This window comes from Anomaloglossus baeobatrachus, chromosome 2 (assembly GCF_048569485.1).
Source record: "Anomaloglossus baeobatrachus isolate aAnoBae1 chromosome 2, aAnoBae1.hap1, whole genome shotgun sequence".
Taxonomy (NCBI): domain Eukaryota; kingdom Metazoa; phylum Chordata; class Amphibia; order Anura; family Aromobatidae; genus Anomaloglossus; species Anomaloglossus baeobatrachus.
The window spans coordinates 479180557-479199829 of NC_134354.1; the positions used below are offsets into that span (position 1 = coordinate 479180557).

Consider the following 19273-nt stretch of genomic DNA (forward strand, 5'->3'; position numbering starts at 1 on the left):
AAGAAGGATTTTTGTGTACTCACCGTAAAATCTCTTTCTCTGAGTCTTCATTGGGGGACACTGGACCATGGGTGTATGCTGCTGTGACTAGGAGGCTGACACTAAGTGAACATAAAAAGAGTTAGCTCCTCCCTGGCAGTGTGCACCCTGAGCCGGAGGCGGTACTATGCCAGTTTTGTGTAAAAGCAGTAGTAGGAGAGCCTTGAACAACCATAACTTAATGTAATACAAGAGAAAAATGTGTGTTGACAAAAACACAGTGCCTTATGGGCACGTAAATATACAGTAGCCGGATGGAAACAAAGGTGACCCGCAAACAACATCGGGAAACATCCGGTAAAGGAAGACCTCACAATCCAAACAGGGTGGGTGCTGTGTCCCCCAATGAAGACTCAGAGAAAGAGATTTTACGGTGAGTACACAAAAATCCTTCTTTCTCTATCGCCTTCATTGGGGGACACAGGACCATGGGACGTCCAAAAGCAGTCCCTGGGCGGGTACATAAGCCGTCCTACAGAACCAAAGCAAACAACAAATTCTGTAGGAACGCTCTGTACAAATGTTTACTACCTTTTTAGAGGTGTGCGACGGCCGTCTGCAACACCTTTCTCCCAAGGCAGGGATCTGCTGATGCCTGGGTGTGGACCCTGTAAAACCTGGTGAAGGTATGAAGACTGGACCACGTTGCGGCTTTGCAGACTTGCTCGGCTGAAGCCTGGTGTCTGATTGCCAAGACGCCCCAACTGCCCGGGTGGAATGGGCTCTTAATCCCCTCGGAGGGGACTTGTCCCTGACTCGGTAGGACTCCGCAATGGCTGATCTGATCCATCTGGCAATGGTAGCCTTGGACGCCGGCATGCCCTTCTTGGAACCAGCAGGCAGGACGAACAGGTTGTCTGATTTGCGGAAAGGCGCAGTTCTCGAGACGCAAGTCCTGAGCGCTCGTACTAAGTCCAGAGTGTGTAGTGACCTTTCCAAGGAGTGAGTGGGTGCCGGACAAAAAGATGGAAGCACGATCTCCTTATTCAGGTGAAAAGGAGACACCACCTTCGGCAGGAACTCCGGAGACGGGCGCAGGACAACCTTGTCCTGGTGAAAAACCATAAAAGGTGAGCGGCACGACAGAGCCGCCAGTTCGGACGTTCTCCTGATTGAAGTGACCGCCACCAAAAAGACCACTTTCCAGGATAAGTGTGAGAATGAAGATTCTCTGAGTGGTTCAAAGGGAGCCAGTTGGAGGGATCCTAAAACCAGATTAAGATTCCATGGTTCTAGCGGAGCCCGATAGGGCGGATTCAGATGAGCGACTCCTTGGATGAACGTCTTGACCTGCGGACGTGATGCTAGGTTTCTTTGGAAAAGAACAGACAAAGCCGAAACCTGCCCCTTGATGGTTGCCAGCGAGAGACCCGCTTGCAACCCTGCCTGAAGGAACGCTAGAAGCGTCGGTAGTGAAAAAACTAGCGGGGAGAGATTGCCGTTGACCTCGCACCACTGAAAAAATGCCTTCCAGGTCCGGTAGTAGATCTTCGATGATGAGGGCTTTCGAGCCCTAATCATAGTCTGAATCACTTCTGGAGCAAACCCTGACTGGGCTAACAGCCAGGATTCAAGAGCCATGCCGTCAAATTGAGAACCCCTGAATTTTGATGGAAGAGCGGACCCTGAGACAGCAGGTCCGGCCGATCTGGAAGCCGCCATGGGGTGTCTGCGACGAGCTGTGCGAGTTCTGCGAACCATGCTCGCCTCGGCCATTCTGGAGCGATGAGAATCACCGGAATGCCCTCTGCCTTGATTTTCTTGAGGACTCTTGGAATCAGTGGCAACGGCGGAAAGATGAACGGTAGTCTGAACTGTTTCCACGGAAGAATGAGGGCGTCGACTCCTAGCGCCTGCTGGTCGTGGTAGCGGGATATGAACTGTGGAACTTGATTGTTGAACCGCGAGGCCATCAGGTCCATATCCGGAGTCCCCCACCTGTGGCAAATCTGCTTGAAAACCTCTCTGTTTAGAGACCATTCGCCCGACGCCAGACCCTGTCTGCTGAGGTAGTCGGCCGCCCAATTTTCCGCGCCGGGGATATGTACCGCGGAGATCCTGGCGTTGTGAGACTCTGTCCACTGTATGATCCTCTTCACCTCTCTCATCGCCATGACGCTCCTCGTGCCGCCCTGATGATTGATGTATGCCACCGCCGTGGCGTTGTCCGATTGTATCCTGATTGGAGACCATTGGAGAAGGTGTTGAAAATCTTGCAGGGCTCGTAGGACTGCTCTGATCTCCAAAACATTGATCGGGAGCCGGCTTTCCTGGTAGGACCACTGACCGTGAGCCGTGTGGTGCTGGAAGACCGCTCCCCAGCCCAGAAGGCTGGCATCGGTGGTGACCGTCTTCCAGTGCACTGGTAAGAACGACGTTCCTTTGGCGAGATTCTGCCTGTTGGTCCACCAGCGCAGCGAGTGGCGGACTTTCGGGGACAAACGTATCTTGCGATCCAAGGTGAATAGAGACTTGTCCCAATTGTGCAGCACGAATAGCTGAAGAGGGCGAAGGTGGAAGCGGGCAAACGGAATCGCCTCTATTGCCGCCACCATCCGACCTAGTGCCCTCATACCAAATCGTATGGACACCGCCCTGGAGTGGAGGAGGGTCTGGACGTCTTTCCGGAGGGAGACAATCTTTTCCTGTGGAAGGAACACGCGTCCTTGGATGGTATTGAACTCCATGCCTAGGAAGGTAATCCGGTGAGCCGGGGTCAACGAGGACTTCTTCCGATTGATGAGCCAACCGAGACGGGATAGAGTGTCGATGGTGATCTGGACACTTAGACGACAGTCGTTGAAAGAGGACCCCTTGATCAGTAAGTCGTCCAGGTATGGAATTACCAAAACACCTCTTGAGTGCAGGATCGACATGGCAGCGGCCATGACTTTCGTGAACACTCGAGGCGCGGAAGCAAGACCAAACGGTAGGGCAGTGAACTGATAATGATCGTGTGCTACGGTAAAGCGTAGGAATCTTTGGTGCTGGTGTGCAATTGGGATATGCAGATATGCGTCCTGTATGTCCAGAGAGGCGAGGAATTCGCCGACCTCCATGGAGGCAATCACCGATCGGAGGGACTCCATGCGAAATCTTCGGGTTCTGACGTACCTGTTGAGGATCTTGAGGTCGAGAACAGGGTGCACAGTGCCATCCTTCTTGGGGACAACGAAGAGGTTGGAGTAAACTCCTCTGAACCGCTCCGAATCTGGAACCGGAACCACGACCCCTGAGCGGTGCAGAGATTTGATGGCGCGAAAAAAGGGGCGAGCTCGCGCGTCCGACTCGGGAGGATGGGAAAGAAAGAAGCGGCTTGGAGGAATTGACGTAAATTCTATCTTGTAACCCGAGACTAGGATTTCTCTGACCCAAGCGTCTGTGATCAAAGGGAGCCAGACATATTGGAACAGAGAAAGGCGCCCCCCCCACCTGGTCTGCGCTGACGCGCGAAGACCAGGAGTCATTTCGAGGAGTATCGCTGAGATCTAGATGCTGGTTTGGCAGGCTGGCGTGGTCTGGAACGCCAGGAGGGATTTGTTTTGAAAGACGGGTTCTTCCTGCTTCTCTGTGGGAATCTGTTCCTCCTAGGCTGTGCCGGGGAACTGAAGCTGCGAAAGGGGCGAAAACCTGAGGTCGGCTGGCGGCGTGGGAAACGCCTTGGTCTCAGCTGTGGAAGGGAGGTGCTCTTTCCTCCCGTAGCCTCGGCGATAATCTGATCGAGCCTGTCCCCAAACAGTCGGCCTCCTGCAAACGGGAGGGCGGTAAGTGATTTCTTTGAAGCCGCGTCTGTATTCCAGGCTCTGAGCCAGACTGCCCGGCGGATTGCCACCGTGTTGCTGGCCGCTTGTGCTGCGCAATTGGCTGTAGACAGAGATGCGTTAATGATGTACTCACCCGCCAGGGCAATCTGTGCAGCCATGTTGACAAGCTCGGGATCGCCCGACTGCGAGCGAAGCCCTCTGCGGAGGGTGTCGGCCCAGGTCACCATGGCCTTAGCTACCCAGACGGCGGCGAAGGCCGGAGACCGTGCCGAGCCTGCCGCCTCAAAAGCCGAACGGGCGAATCTCTCGATGTTACGGTCCGTGGCATCACGGAGCGATGTTCCCTGCGGCAGAGATAGAACTGTATGCGAGGCCAGACGGGAGACCGGAGGGTCGACCCATTCCTTCCTGAGATCTTCGGGGAAGGGATAGTGTAAATCAATCGACTTACCGTTGTTGAACGTCTTGTCCGGTTGCTGTCTGTGCTTGCGTAAGATCTCAGCGAACTCCGGATGATCGTAGAAATACCTGTGAACACGCTTAAGTCGTTTGAAAGATACCTGTGAGCTCTGGGTGGTAGCAGAGTCAGGCTGTAGCTTCAGCGTCGTATTCACCGCGTCGACCAGGCTGTCCACCATACGCCTGACGTCGGCTGCCTGATCCGAGTCCATAAGGGAGGCTGCATCCGACTCTTCCCCTGAATCATCACACGGTCTCAGAGACGAGTGGCTCTCGGGCCTTGGAGGGGAGAGAGACCTCTGGGAGGAATCGGAAGACGAGACCGTGCGGGTCCGCTTCCGCGCTCCTGTAGTCGGTTCTGGGTCAGACCGACTGTCACCCTGCGACGGCTGGACCTGCGGCGCATGGCTGAGCGTAGGGAGTGACTGCAAAGCCTGCGCGATGGTCTGAGACGCCCTCGACAGGGAATCCACCGACTGGGAGAGAGAAGTCAGCCACTCCGGGGGAGGGAGCGCATTGGGGCTCAGTGCATCCTGTACTGCTGCAGTAGCGAGTGGGATGGTGGTGTCGGAGGCGTCTGGGGCAATCTGCGTGGGCTGTGGGTCAGGGACGCAAGCTGCGCAGAGGGGGGTAGCCTGGCCTTGGGAGAATTTTTCGTTGCAGGACGAGCACGCAAAATGCATTATGAACAGGACCTGTTTGGATCGGGAGGACTTAGAGTTAGGCATGGCTGCTCAGGGGGCTCCTACTAGAGACACTAGGGAGGAGACAGGAGATAGGAGGAAAAAAGTGAGAAGAAAAAATGTAAGAAAAGTTGCTGGTCCTAATCAGAACCAGCACTCACCCAGGCCTGTGTCCTCCCCAGGTCAGCAGGAGGCTCAGAGTAGCAGGGGACGGCCACCGGAAAAGAGATGCTGCTGCTCAGTGGTCTGCCTGTGCTGTGGTGGGCCGTTTGCAAGAAAACGCGCTCTTTTGCCTCTTTTTTTTTTTTTTTACTGAGGGGGCGTGCTAGGGATGATATCTGCTGTTGCTGGGCAGAAACAGCGGGGGGCGGGCCCGAAAGACGCGCGCGCAAACAGGGGGCGGAGAGCTCCGGCCTAATGTAGGCCCGAAGCCGGGGACTAAATTTGAGAGCGACGGCCGCCGGGAGCGCAGCGCTGCGCGCGGAGCAGGGCTTACCTGCGTCCCTGCGCGGTGTCCAGGTCCCTGGGTCCCATCCTGGCTGCTGAAGGCCCCCGGTGAGTGCAGGCTTGTGCTGGCAAGTGCCAGGGGAGGCTGCTGGGGGGCTGTGTGGAAGACTGCAGAGCGCTCCTGCGCTGCAGTGTGTGCTCCTTTGCCTGGGCCCAGTGAAACAGGGGAGAACGCTGGGGGAGGCCTGATGCTGTGAGCGCTCCTGCGCTTGCGATGTTTCCTCGCCGTCTCCATCCGAAACACCCCTTGGGACGGTACCATAGGGGTCGACGGGGAGTAAGCCCATAAAACGTAAATGAGTGGGACCCCAATCAGCCCCTGGGGTGGTACCATGGGGCCGGAGGGGGATAAGGGCTGTGTCTCGAGTGGGGACGATACCCTGGCATTCCAGGCTCTGTATGGACAGAGCAGGCGAGGATACTCTCTGATGCGCGATCTTTAATCCTGCAGAAGAGATAAAGCGCGTAAAAAGGATGAGAACGCTGAGCGGCGCCGTATAGTTGAAAAAAACGGAAAAAAATAAATAGCCTAGGCTGAGGTTGGCCCACAGAGATATGGGCCCACATCAGCCTCCTACGACACGAAGCAAAAAACTGGCATAGTACCGCCTCCGGCTCAGGGTGTACACTGCCAGGGAGGAGCTAACTCTTTTTATGTTCACTTAGTGTCAGCCTCCTAGTCACAGCAGCATAAACCCATGGTCCTGTGTCCCCCAATGAAGGCGATAGAGAAATTTAAATAATAACTTGTGGTTTGCAAATGTGTCAGTGTCCCCACAACGTGTAATATCAGTCTTGTACAAGGCCATAACTTACTTGTGAAGGGGATGGAACTTCAATTGTGAAATTAACTCTTGATGTCATGCTGACTGGAGTATGAAAACCATTTTTCCTTCCGGGAGGATCTGCTTTGCTAGTGCTTGGATCCTGACTAGAAGCCAGATTTTTGTGGCCGTGGCCAGATGAACCTGAAGCACATGTGTCTGAGGCCGATGAAATTTCAACATCGAAAGCAGCAACAATGACTGGAAGGACACAGAAAACAAAATACATGTGTACATGCCATTTTTATGTTTCAGTATGTGAAACATTCCAAAAAAGGAAAGGAAACAAGTGTACTAGACTCTACATATTGTACCTTTTAGGGGTGACAAATTCCTAAATCTGGTCTTCTAAAGGATGATCCAATCATAGAAAATGGCCAGTATGCAAAGTAAATGATGGAACCTAAAATATTCTTTGTACTAGTTTTCCTCTTATGCCCTCTGTTCGCTTGTTTGAAGGATATAAATTCAAAAACATCAGAAAAAAAGTAAGGCTGATTTTTTTTTTTTTTTCTCTGATAGTTTTTTGTTTGAAAGAGAACATTTACTTATCTTGCCACGCTACTTAACATAAATACCAGTCACATGATCCGATCGGTCAGCTTCGTTCTGGCGTCATGTAATATTCTGTCTGCTGTTTCCATCTTCAGAACATCTGCAGTATATAGGCACAGACTATCACAACCCCACTGAGGTAGCCTCTTGATGACATTCTGCCTAAGGCAAGAGGCCTTAAGGAAATATTGGACTGAAGATCACAAGAAGCCAAACCAGAGTTAGCAAGTATTTGTACCAGTTTCCCTCGTCTGTCTCCTGAACTAAGTGATTGGTAACCCTTTAAACCCTTTACCTAAGGGTATGTGCTCACGATCATTACTCGTGCGTCCTAGATGCAGCGAGTCCTGACCTGCGGGGCCATGATTCTCCTCCAGAGACTGCAGCTGCTTGTACCCACGATCAGGGTTCAGTGCACTGCGGGTCTCCTGCTTGTGTTCTCCCTACGTAGGATGCATACGAATTCTAGCAAACAATTGACATGCTGCAGCTTGGAAAGTTGCACCGCAGGTCAGTGTTTGCTGTGGAAAAAACAAGCACAGTGGGCACGGGATCTCTAGAAATCCCATCCACTATGCTTGTACTGTACACCGCAGCGGTTTGGACGCAGCGAAAACACGCTACATCCAAACCACTGAAAACACTGTTCGTCGGCATGCACCATAATAGAGGTCTTTTGCAGATATTTCATAGCAGAACTGCTAAACGTTGAACATAAACAATTGATAAACATTTCAAAAATGAAAAGTATAAAAAAAACATTTGCAAAAAAGTAAATTTACTATGCTGCATTTTGCCTTTTCCAAATTAAGCAACACTTTGAAGGTCTCCAACCGCTGTCCTTGGAGATGTCGTTAGGATAAAAATACCCTTTCTCATAGAAAGATCTTGCTTTGTTCAGCTATTACTCATTATATTTTGACGATAATTGTCGCCAATTACCTCTCTTGCCATCTTCTTCCATGGTTGGCTTATTTTTCCTTTTTTCTTCAAACATATCAATTAGTGAACGTGACCCTCCTGGTAACAGCCCGGATCTTGCTATCAAAGAACCACCGTTTGATACATGCATGTGAATTAACTGGTGCATCTGAAGTCCAACCTTATGGAAGCAAGAAATTGTAACTTATAAACCTTCTCAAAAAATAAAGTCTAAACTAGATGTGATACAATTCATGTTACCAGAGAAATAGTATTAATAGTAAGTTAGTAATCATAACTAGTGATGAGCGAGCACTACCATGCTCGGGTGCTCGATACTCATATCAAGTAGTTGGATGCTTCATGAGCGCCACTCGAGTACCTGAATATAATAGAGGTCAATGGGGAACGCAATCATTTTTACAGGAACTTTCTGCAAAAATGCTTGAGTTTTCCATTGACTTCCGTTATACTCGGGTAGTCGAGTCGTGCCAATTCGAGGGTCCAATTGCACTGTTCTTAACAAGTACTGAGCACCCGAGCATGGTACTGCTCGCTCATCACAAATTATAACACAATATATGGTATGGAGGGAAATGGTGCCATGGTGTAATTGACTTACCCCTCTCATATCTGCAACATTCAGTTTCATTGACTGAAACATCTTCAGTGTTTCTTTGCCAATCACTGTGGCATTATCTGTGGCTTGGTCCAGAGTCACTGACCTAAATAACCACAAAACAACATGTGAGTAGAAGCAAATAGTTGAAAATGCAGTTAAAAAGGCAACTAAAAATAATGGTGGGAGTCCGATATTGGTAATATTTCAGAGGAAAAGTGGTCACCTCTCCTGGAATATGTTCCTAAGTCCTCACTCAGTGAACCTAAAAGGCGGTCACATTTATTTGTTCATAGAACCTATACATTTCCGGAGATGTTTAAGGCTGGTATTAGAACTGACTCTAGGTGTCCTCGATGTGCTGGAGAAAAGGCAGGAATAAACGGATTTTTGTGTACTCACCGTAAAATCGTTTTCTCTTAGCCATCATTGGGGGACACAGGACCATGGGTGTTATGCTGCCTATCCATAGGAGGACACTAAGTAGATGCAAAAGCATAGCTCCTCCTCTGCAGTATACACCCCCTGGCCGGGCCAGGCAACCTCAGTTTTAGTACACAAGCAGTAGGAGAAAAAAAACAGTAAAAACTTACCTAAACAGAGGGACATGAGAAAAAAAGAGTCATAACCAAATAAGGTACTGAGAGAACCAAGGCCCAACAGGGCAACAGGGTGGGTGCTGTGTCTCCCAATTATGGCTAAGAGAAAATGATTTTACGGTGAGTACACAAAAATCCGTTTTTCTCTGACGCCTCATTGGAGGACACAGGACCATGGGACGTCCTAAAGCAGTCCATGGGTGGGTAAACCATAAACAACGCAACCCAAGGACTAGGAACCAGTCCCAGATAGCCAGGAGTGCCTACTGAGATAGGTACTCCACTATAGTTTGCAGAATTTTCCTACCTAGGTTCGCCTCAGCCGAAGCCTGGGTATGGATTCAGTAATGCTTTGAAACAGTATGTAGGCAAGACCAGGTCGCAGCCTTACACCTCTGTTCCACTGAAGGCTGATGCCTAATGGCCCAAGGGGCGCCAACTGCTTGCATGGAATAAGTCCGCAGCCCACTACGAATGGGCTTAAGTTGCAAGCGGTAGACTTCCTGGATCGCAGAGCGAATCCAGCGAGCCAGCGTTGCCTATGAAGCTGCCTGTCCTTTCTTGGGCCTTTCAGGAATGACGAACAAGGAGTCTATGTTCCTAAAGGGGCTGTCCTGGGTACGTAATATCTGAGAGCCCTCACAAGATCTAGCGAATGTAGAAACCTTTCCACCCTATGGACTGGGTGTGGACAAAAAGGAAGTCAGAACAATGTCCTCGTTCATATGAAACGGGGAAATAACCATCGGAAGAAAATCCGGAAGGGGGTGTAGAACCACCTTGTCCTGATGAAAGATCAGAAAGGGTTTGCGGCAAGAGAGTGATGCCAGTTCCGAAACTTGTCTGATGGACGTAATCGCCACTAAGAATGTTACCTTCCAAGAGAGAATAGCAAGAGAAGATTCCTTAAGAGGTTCAAAAGGGGACCTCTGGATACCGTCCAAAACGAGATTGAGGTCCCATGGGTCCAGCGACCGTTTATACAGAGAAACTAGATGGGAAACACCCTTGAGGAAAGTCTTGACTTGCTGATTGCAAGCTAGGCGGTATTGATAGAATATTGAGAGAGATGAAACCTGCCCCTTAAGGAAGCTGAGGGCCAACCCCTTTTGCAACCTGACTGCAAAAAAAAAAAAAATCAAGAATTCTGGGGATCGCCAGAGGCATAGGTTGGACATTAGATTCCCTGCACTGGAAAAGGAAAGTTTTCCACGTACGGTGGTAAATACGGGATGAAGGCCGGCTTTCGGGCCCTGTACATGGTGGAGATGACCGCAGGAGAGAATCTCCCTCTTTTTAAAGTCCAGGTCTCAATGGCCAGGCCGTCAGCTTCAGGGCTCTGGAGTTCTGATGGGAAATGGGCCCATGGGTCAGCAAGTCTGGGATGCTTACGAGGCGCCATGAGCAATTGTACTAATTCAGCATACCAGGCGCACCTGGGCTAGTCCGGTGCAATTAGTATCACCGGGACGCCTTCTGCCTTGATCTTCCTGATTACTCGCGGCAGCAGGAGCAGAGGCGAAAAACATGTAAGTTGGACGGAAACGACTTCAGGAGACTAGAGCATCCGCGCCAATGGACTGTGGGTCACGTGACCTGGCTAAGAACGCGGGTACCTTTGCGTTCAACCTTGAGGCCATTAGATTATTATTATTTATTTGTAGAGCACCATTAATTCCACGTCTGGTGTACTCCAGTGAGTGCAGATGTGTGGGAACACTTCTGGGTGGAGAAACCACTCTCTGGCGGCCAGGCCTTGGCGACTTAGAAGGTCCGCCACCCATTTTTCTACTCCCGTATGTGTAACGTTGAAAACACAGACCCCCGTCGATTCGGTCCAGGTGAGGATCCTGAGGACCTCGAAATAAGCTGTCTTGCTGCTGGTACCTCCCTGCTGATTGACATAGGTCACAGCTGTTGCATTGTCCAATTGGACCCGAATCAAACGACTTGCTAGCAGAAGGGGGAAATGACCTGAGCGCGAGAAGATTGCGCTGATTTTCAGGATGATTTCTGGGAAGGGAAGACTCCTGGGGTGTCCAACGTCCCGAAGCAGTGTGGAGCCAGTACGCTGCTCCCCAGACTAAGAGGCTGGCGTCCGTGGTCAGGAGTAGCCAGTCCACTTGGGGGAGAAGAAGGGAATTTTGTTACTTACCGTAAATTCCTTTTCTTCTAGCTCCAATTGGGAGACCCAGACGATTGGGTGTATAGCTACTGCCTCCGGAGGCCACACAAAGCATTACACTAAAAAGTGTAAGGCCCCTCCCCTTCTGGCTATACACCCCCCGTGGGATCACGGGCTGCTCAGTTTTAGTGCTAAAGCAAGAAGGAGGAAAGCCAATAACTGGTTTAAACAAATTCAATCCGAAGTAACATCGGAGAACTGAAACCGTTCAACATGAACAACATGTGTACCCGAAAAAAACAAAAATCCCGAAGGAAACAGGGCGGGTGCTGGGTCTACCAATTGGAGCTAGAAGAAAAGGAATTTACGGTAAGTAACAAAATTCCCTTCTTCTTCGGCGCTCCATTGGGAGACCCAGACGATTGGGACGTCCAAAAGCAGTCCCTGGGTGGGTAAATTAATACCTCAAGTTAGAGCTGCAAAACAGCCCTCCCCTACGAGGAGGCAACCACCGCCTGCAGGACTCTTCTACCTAGGCTGGTGTGAGGTAAATCCTGGGATATGAAGAGGAATTATGACTAGAAGTCATAATTGCTCTCATCACTCCCTGGCAGTGCCCCCCTTTCCCTTCTTGTTCTCAAATGTCCAGCATCTGTGAAGGTGTCACATCCCACTTACACCGCCAACAGCCATCTCCTCTGATATGGAGATGAGATGATGTGAGGACAATGGACCCAGGATGACTCCCTGCCGTCACCCTGTAACAAGAGTTGTATCTCATTAGCAAGGCTTGGAAGTAGCCAGACAGAACGACTCCAGTAAAAAATGGTTCATATCTCGCAAGCCATATCTCCGATAAATATGGCAACCATAAAAATGGTGTTTGCGCAGGCGGACGATGCTGGCACACCTTTTTTATGGAAGGGGGAGCTTGGGAAATACCCCAGGCGTGATATCAGCCAATGGGGAACTGGCAGACAGGTCATGAGTCCCCTCGTTCTGTAGCTAAATTCATAACTGTCACAATGAGAGCATTGGCGTCCGCCTACGACGCTCCCAGGCAAAGTTATGGCCAATATCCCCTTTGCTGGATAATTCTGATCCATGCAGGGGGAGTGGCAGTGCTTCCCTGTGAGGTCACTAAGGTAGGAGGGGACCTGGATCTGCCCAGGTTGATAACCCTACTTCGGCCATTTTCCAGGGTTCTTTCGCTGGGGGCACGTGTAGGAAACATCTGTGGGAGTTCCTGGAAACCTGGTCTACAGCGCCCCCCTGTGGCCAGACGCACAAGGTAACTGATTGAATTGCATACCTGTTTGAAAACCATGCTTTATCTGTAACTGTACTCTGACATATGTATATTCTGTAGATTCCCTATTGTATATATTGTAGTTTCTAGTGTGCTTTAGGCTGATTAAATTATATAATTAATCTTGGGCTGTTCTGTTATCTCGATCTTGAATCCCACGTCTGTGTGTTCGGCTAATAGTTACCGTAAATCGGTTGGTGGCAGCGAATTGTGCCAAGGATTATTGTGGGGAGGCCAGTGAGATTCGGGGAGATTTTATATATTCCGCCCGCGGAGGTCGGGGGAATATATACCTTACTCTCACCGGGGACCCTTCAATAATCGGCATAAGTAGTATAGCGGCCTCCTTGCTTATGGTCGGGCAATTCCATAATTGGCCTGACTATAAGAGGGGCGCTAGAGAGCGCGTCACGTGCTCTGTCTGTCGGTCGGGAGGTATAAAGGAGGGGTGACCCCCCACTTGTTACCCCCCGATTGTGACGTACTGGTAGCCAGCGCGGGGGATTTCTGAGTGACCCCCCCCGGTGGTTTGTGACATATTGGTGGCAAGCGGTGGGATCGAGATAATAGTGTGTGTGAGTGTGAGACCCATACTCCCAGACACTAAAGACTGCCTGCAGCAGCTGTGGCTGCTGGGGTCTTCAGACTAGCTCAACACTAGAGTGTCAGAGTGCAGATACTGTAAGGTGTGTGGAGGCATCAGGTGTCAGTTCTGTGTCAGTGACCAAAAGTCTGCAAGAATGGCTGATGGCACCAGGAGCAGAGCTATGCAACTGGCCAATGCTAAAGCAGGAGCCGAAGAGAGGGAGGACGGTGCTGTGGGCAGTAATGAGGAGGTTGCCCACGAGTCCTCCAGGAGCTCGACGCCAGAAAACAGCTCCGCAGAGGACATTGCACAACCGGGCACTGCTGGACAAGAGGAGGAGCAGCTCACCCAAGGGTCCTCAACGAGCCAGATGCCAGCCGTCCGCTCTGCAATGGACAGTGAATCACCAGGCTCCGCAGCGGGCCGCAGATCACCACGTGCCATTCCACCGAGCCTGGGAGGCTCGGATAGCCTTCTTCAAATGGCTATGGCCCTTCTCCAGGCTGGAGACCAGGAGGGCTACAAGGGACTCCTGGCAGAGCACAGGGCAGAGCGGCAGGCAGCGCGTGATGCTGAGGCTGCGGAGCGGCAAGCAGTGCGTGAGGCTGCGGAGCGGCAAGCAGCGCGTGAAGAGCGAGAGCGAGAGCGACAGGCAGAGCGTGACTACCAGCTGCAGCTAGCTCAGCTCCGGCCCTCATCAGCCACACGTGACCTTCAAGACACCAAACTTCCAAAGGTCCGTGTTGAGGACTTCCCAGTGCTGGAGAAGGATGGAGACTTGGACTCTTTCTTGACTGCTTTTGAACGGACTTGCTTGCAGCACCATCTGGACAAGGACCAGTGGGCCAAATACCTGACCCCCCGTTTAAGGGGTAAGGCCCTGGATGTCCTTGGGGACTTGCCTGCTGAGGCAGATCAGGGCTACGACACCATCAAGCGGGCCCTGATCCAACAGTACAACCTCACTCCAGAGTCCTACCGCAAGAAGTTCCGGAGCCTACAGAAGGGACCAAAGGACTCCTGGGCTGACCACAGGCGGGCACTTGCCCGAGCTGCCGACCACTGGACCCAAGGCCTGCAGCTTTCCACCGGACCGGAGATCCTGGACTTGTTCATCACGGAGCAACTCTTGTGGAACTGCCCTGAGGATCTCCGCCAGTTCATCCGAGACCAGAAGCCAAAGGGGTCCACGGCTACAGCTGCCCTTGCCGATGACTACACCAACAACCGGGCCCCTGAGGCCAGGAGAGCGGCCACCAGCAGCACCTGGAGAGGGGGTAAGATGAATTCTGTGACTGCCCCACCTGCCCCTAGACTGCAGGGGGTGTCCCCCTCAACTCCCCTCTCCAGGCCCGTGGCGGAACCAAGACGGTGCCACCAGTGCAACCTACCTGGACACTTCAAGGCCATGTGCCCTCAGCGTCCCAAGGCCCCGGCTCCGTCCCCGTCCCAAGGGCCGCCCAAGGTGTATTGTGTGGGTGGGGGTGGTGGTAGGTCCCTGGACAGCTTCCAACCTGTCACCGTCGGCCAGTCTGTGACCATAGGACTGCGAGACAGCGCCTCGGAGGTGACTCTGGTGCGGCCTGAGATGGTGTCCCCCCAAGACTTGATCCCTGGAAAAACCCTCGCTGTCTCCGGGATTGGAGGCATTGACCCGGCGCTGCCTGTTGCTGACATTTATGTGGACTGGGGCGCAGGGCGAGGGGTGAGGGAGGTGGGGGTAACGGATCGGATCCCTGCAAACGTGCTACTTGGGACAGATTTGGGGCAAATAACCTCCCAGTTTGGCCCCGCCCCAAAGGCTGAACCTTCAGCCAGTGCTGACGTGCCTCCGGACAATGTTAATGTGTTATCTATGAATGATGTAAGGGAGGAGGGAGTGAACTCTGATATTTCTGCTTGCATAGACACCATAGACACACACTCAGCTGCAGCTGTGACAGGGGAGGGGGTCAGAGAAAGGTGTGACCATGCCTCTACAAGTAACCAGCCTGTGAGCTGGGATCTGTTGCCCTCTGCAGGGATAAGCAGAGAGCAGGGTGCTGCAGGGGGAGGACCAGTGTGTGGGGTGGGGGCTACCACAGCAAATGTGGGGTCCCCAGAGATTTCACAGCGGGGTTCTGTTGCTGCAGAGGGGGAACAGGCAGGTGAGATTGGGGCCGGTCCAGGAGCGGAAGTGCTCCCAGGTAAGATCTCGGTGCAGGGTTCCCCCACAACCGGGGTGTCAGGAAGCCAGGTAGGTCTGCCTGAACCGGCGACTTGGTCAGGAACGGAGGAGGAGCAGGCACGACCCACGGTCGCAGCGGCTGTGGCCGCTGTCACCCGCAGTGGGAGTGCTGGAAGCCAAGGGGCCTCCCGGAGGTCCGATAGCTCTTCCCCTTCTGACCAAGTGGCAGCCGAGTCAGGTGGAGGCCAGGACACAGGCCCCGGGGTACTGACCGAAGATGTGACAGTCTCGTCGATTCTGGCCACATCTGGTCAGGGGTTTCAGGCAGCGTTAGAAGCTGACGACAGCCTGAAAGCTCTAAAAGGAGCAGGCGGCACAGCCTCCCTCGGACTCGGACCCGGAGCGAGTGGTCTGGGACCAAGGACGGCTGTACCGGGCCACGGTCCAGCAGGGTTCACCGGAGGCGTGGCCCAGGGACCGACAGTTGGTGGTACCCTATCCGTTCCGGACGGAGTTGTTGCGGATCGCACATGAGATTCCGATGGCCGGACACCTAGGGATCGCTAAGACCAAGGCCAGGTTAAACCAGCATTTCTACTGGCCAAAAATGGGGGCCGATGTGGCTGCCTACTGCCGTTCGTGTGAAACCTGTCAGAGAGTGGGGAAGGCGGGGCCACACCCCAAAGCCCCACTAGTATCTCTGCCAATCATCGATGAGCCTTTCAGGAGGGTGGCTGTGGATCTGGTCGGCCCGCTGGCCATCCCCAGCAGCTCCGGGAAACGCTTCATACTGACGGTAGTTGACTATGCCACCCGGTACCCAGAAGCAGTGGCCTTGTCGTCCATTCGGGCTGACAAGGTGGCCACCGCATTGCTGGAGATTTTCTCCCGAGTGGGTTTTCCCCAGGAAATGCTCACCGACCGGGGGACCCAATTCATGTCCCAGCTGATGGAGACCCTCTGTAAGCAAGTCCAGGTGCGACATCTGGTGGCCAGCCCGTACCATCCACAGACTAATGGCCTGTGCGAGCGGTTCAATGGCACCTTAAAGCAGATGCTTAAGATGTTGGTCGACTCCCATGGGCGTGACTGGGAGCGGTATCTCCCACACCTGTTATTTGCTTACCGGGAGGTTCCACAGGCCTCAACAGGATTCTCACCGTTTGAGCTCCTGTACGGGCGACGTGTGCGGGGCCCCCTGGCTCTGGTGAAAGAGGCTTGGGAAGGGGATTTGGCCACCCCTGGAGTGTCGGTCATCGAGTATGTCATGCGCTTCCGGGACAAAATGCAGGCCTTGACGCAACTGGTACACGACAATATGGCTCAAGCCCAGGCCGATCAGAAGCGTTGGTACGACCAGAACGCTTGTGAGAGGACCTACCAAGTGGGTCAAAAGGTGTGGGTACTGGTCCCCGTACCACAGGACAAGCTTCAGGCAGCCTGGGAAGGCCCATACCTCGTGTACCAGCAGCTCAACCCTGTAACGTACCTGGTCACCCTGGACCCTGCCCGTGGAAGGCGGAAGCCCTTCCATGTGAACATGATGAAGGCACATCATGAGCGGGAGGCATGTGCGCTCCCCGTGTGCAACCTGCCCGAGGAGGGAGAAGCGGAAACCCTCTTGGATATGCTAGCCCAGGTTAGGGCAGGCGGATCCATTGAGGATGTGGAGGTTGGCCACCAGCTCTTGGAAGACCAACGGTCCCAGCTGTGGGCCACCCTCCTCCCCTTCCGGGGGTTGTTTACCAACCAGCCCGGAAGGACTGACTTGGCTGTCCATCACGTGGACACTGGGGATCATCCCCCGATCCGGCGTTCAGCATATCGGGTCTCCCTGGAGGTGCAGCAACACATGCGCCAGGAGATTGACGAGATGCTGGAGCTGGGGGTGATCCAGGCATCCAACAGCGCTTGGGCCTCGCCTGTAGTCCTCGTCCCTAAGAAGGACCGAACCACTCGGTTCTGCGTGGACTACAGGGGGCTCAATGCTGTCACGGTCGCCGATGCGTACCCAATGCCACGCATCGATGACCTGCTCGATCAGTTGGCCGGGGCTCAGTACCTGACCATCATGGACCTGAGCCGGGGATATTGGCAGATCCCCCTGACTCGCAAGGCCAGGGAACGCTCTGCCTTTATTACCCCATTTGGACTGTACGAGTCCACGGTGATGCCATTCGGGATGAGGAATGCCCCTGCCACTTTCCAGCGGATGGTCAACACCCTGCTCAAGGGACTTGAAGGGTACGCGGCCGCGTACCTGGATGACATTGCCGTCTTCAGTCCCACCTGGGAGGACCACCTAGAGCATCTAGCACAGGTGCTCAGGCGGATCCACCGGGCAGGTTTGACCATCAAGCCGGGAAAGTGTCAGCTGGCCATGAGCGAGGTCCAGTACCTCGGTCACCGGGTAGGTGGGGGAACGCTGAAGCCCGAGCCTGAGAAAGTGGAGGCCATCGCATCCTGGCCCACCCCCAGGACCAAGAAGCAGGTGATGTCCTTCTTGGGGACCGCTGGGTACTATAGGAGGTTTGTTCCATGCTATAGTAGCCTGGCAAAGCCCTTGACGGACCTCACCAAGAAGAAGCTGCCCTCTGCAGTCGATTGGACAGTGGACTGCGAGACAGCCTTCCGGGCCCTAAAGGACGCCCTGTCCAGCCCGCCCGTGCTACAGGCAGCCGACTTCACGCGGCCGTTTGTAGTACAGACCGACGCCAGTGACTTCGGCCTCGGTGCGGTGCTCAGCCAGGTGGACTCTGCGAGCCAAGAGCACCCAGTCTTGTACCTGAGCAGGAAGCTGTTACCAAGGGAAGTGGCCTATTCTACAATGGAGAAGGAGTGCCTGGCCATAGTGTGGGCCCTGCAGCGTCTGCAACCCTATCTATACGGGCGCCACTTCATCGTGGAGACGGACCACAATCCCCTCAGCTGGTTGCGCACCGTCTCTGGGACGAATGGGCGATTGTTGCGATGGAGCCTTGCGCTCCAGCAATACGACTTCACCATTCGCCACAAAAGGGGCCGTGACCACGGTAACGCAGACGGGCTGTCCCGACAAGGAGAGGTCGCGGACGGGCGCACGGGGGAACACCGGAGTGTGCTGCCCCCTAGCGCCCTCAAAAGGGGGGAGGTGTGAGGTAAATCCTGGGATATGAAGAGGAATTATGACTAGAAGTCATAATTGCTCTCATCACTCCCTGGCAGTGCCCCCCTTTCCCTTCTTGTTCTCAAATGTCCAGCATCTGTGAAGGTGTCACATCCCACTTACACCTCCAACAGCCATCTCCTCTGATATGGAGATGAGATGATGTGAGGACAATGGACCCAGGATGACTCCCTGCCGTCACCCTGTAACAAGAGTTGTATCTCATTAGCAAGGCTTGGAAGTAGCCAGACAGAACGACTCCAGTAAAAAATGGTTCATATCTCGCAAGCCATATCTCCGATAAATATGGCAACCATAAAAATGGTGTTTGCGCAGGCGGACGATGCTGGCACACCTTTTTTATGGAAGGGGGAGCTTGGGAAATACCCCAGGCGTGATATCAGCCAATGGGGAACTGGCAGACAGGTCATGAGTCCCCTCGTTCTGTAGCTAAATTCATAACTGTCACAATGAGAGCATTGGCGTCCGCCTACGACGCTCCCAGGCAAAGTTATGGCCAATATCCCCTTTGCTGGATAATTCTGATCCATGCAGGGGGAGTGGCAGTGCTTCCCTGTGAGGTCACTAAGGTAGGAGGGGACCTGGATCTGCCCAGGTTGATAACCCTACTTCGGCCATTTTCCAGGGTTCTTTCGCTGGGGGCACGTGTAGGAAACATCTGTGGGAGTTCCTGGAAACCTGGTCTACAGCGCCCCCCTGTGGCCAGACGCACAAGGTAACTGATTGAATTGCATACCTGTTTGAAAACCATGCTTTATCTGTAACTGTACTCTGACATATGTATATTCTGTAGATTCCCTATTGTATATATTGTAGTTTCTAGTGTGCTTTAGGCTGATTAAATTATATAATTAATCTTGGGCTGTTCTGTTATCTCGATCTTGAATCCCACGTCTGTGTGTTCGGCTAATAGTTACCGTAAATCGGTTGGTGGCAGCGAATTGTGCCAA

The 19273-nt window shown here is 53.0% G+C and overlaps 1 protein-coding gene across 1 annotated transcript in view; it reads right to left on the reverse strand.

Annotated features, from left to right (window-relative positions):
* Positions 1 to 19273, reverse strand: part of REV1 (REV1 DNA directed polymerase) — a 133220-nt gene that overhangs the window by 23947 nt on the left and 90000 nt on the right. Inside the window, exons 15-17 of the mRNA XM_075336410.1 lie at positions 8375 to 8477; positions 7774 to 7933; positions 6269 to 6477 (exon numbers count right to left, since the gene is read on the reverse strand). Coding sequence (XP_075192525.1) covers positions 6269 to 6477; positions 7774 to 7933; positions 8375 to 8477 — 472 coding nt within the window. The remainder of the gene's footprint in view (positions 1 to 6268; positions 6478 to 7773; positions 7934 to 8374; positions 8478 to 19273) is intronic.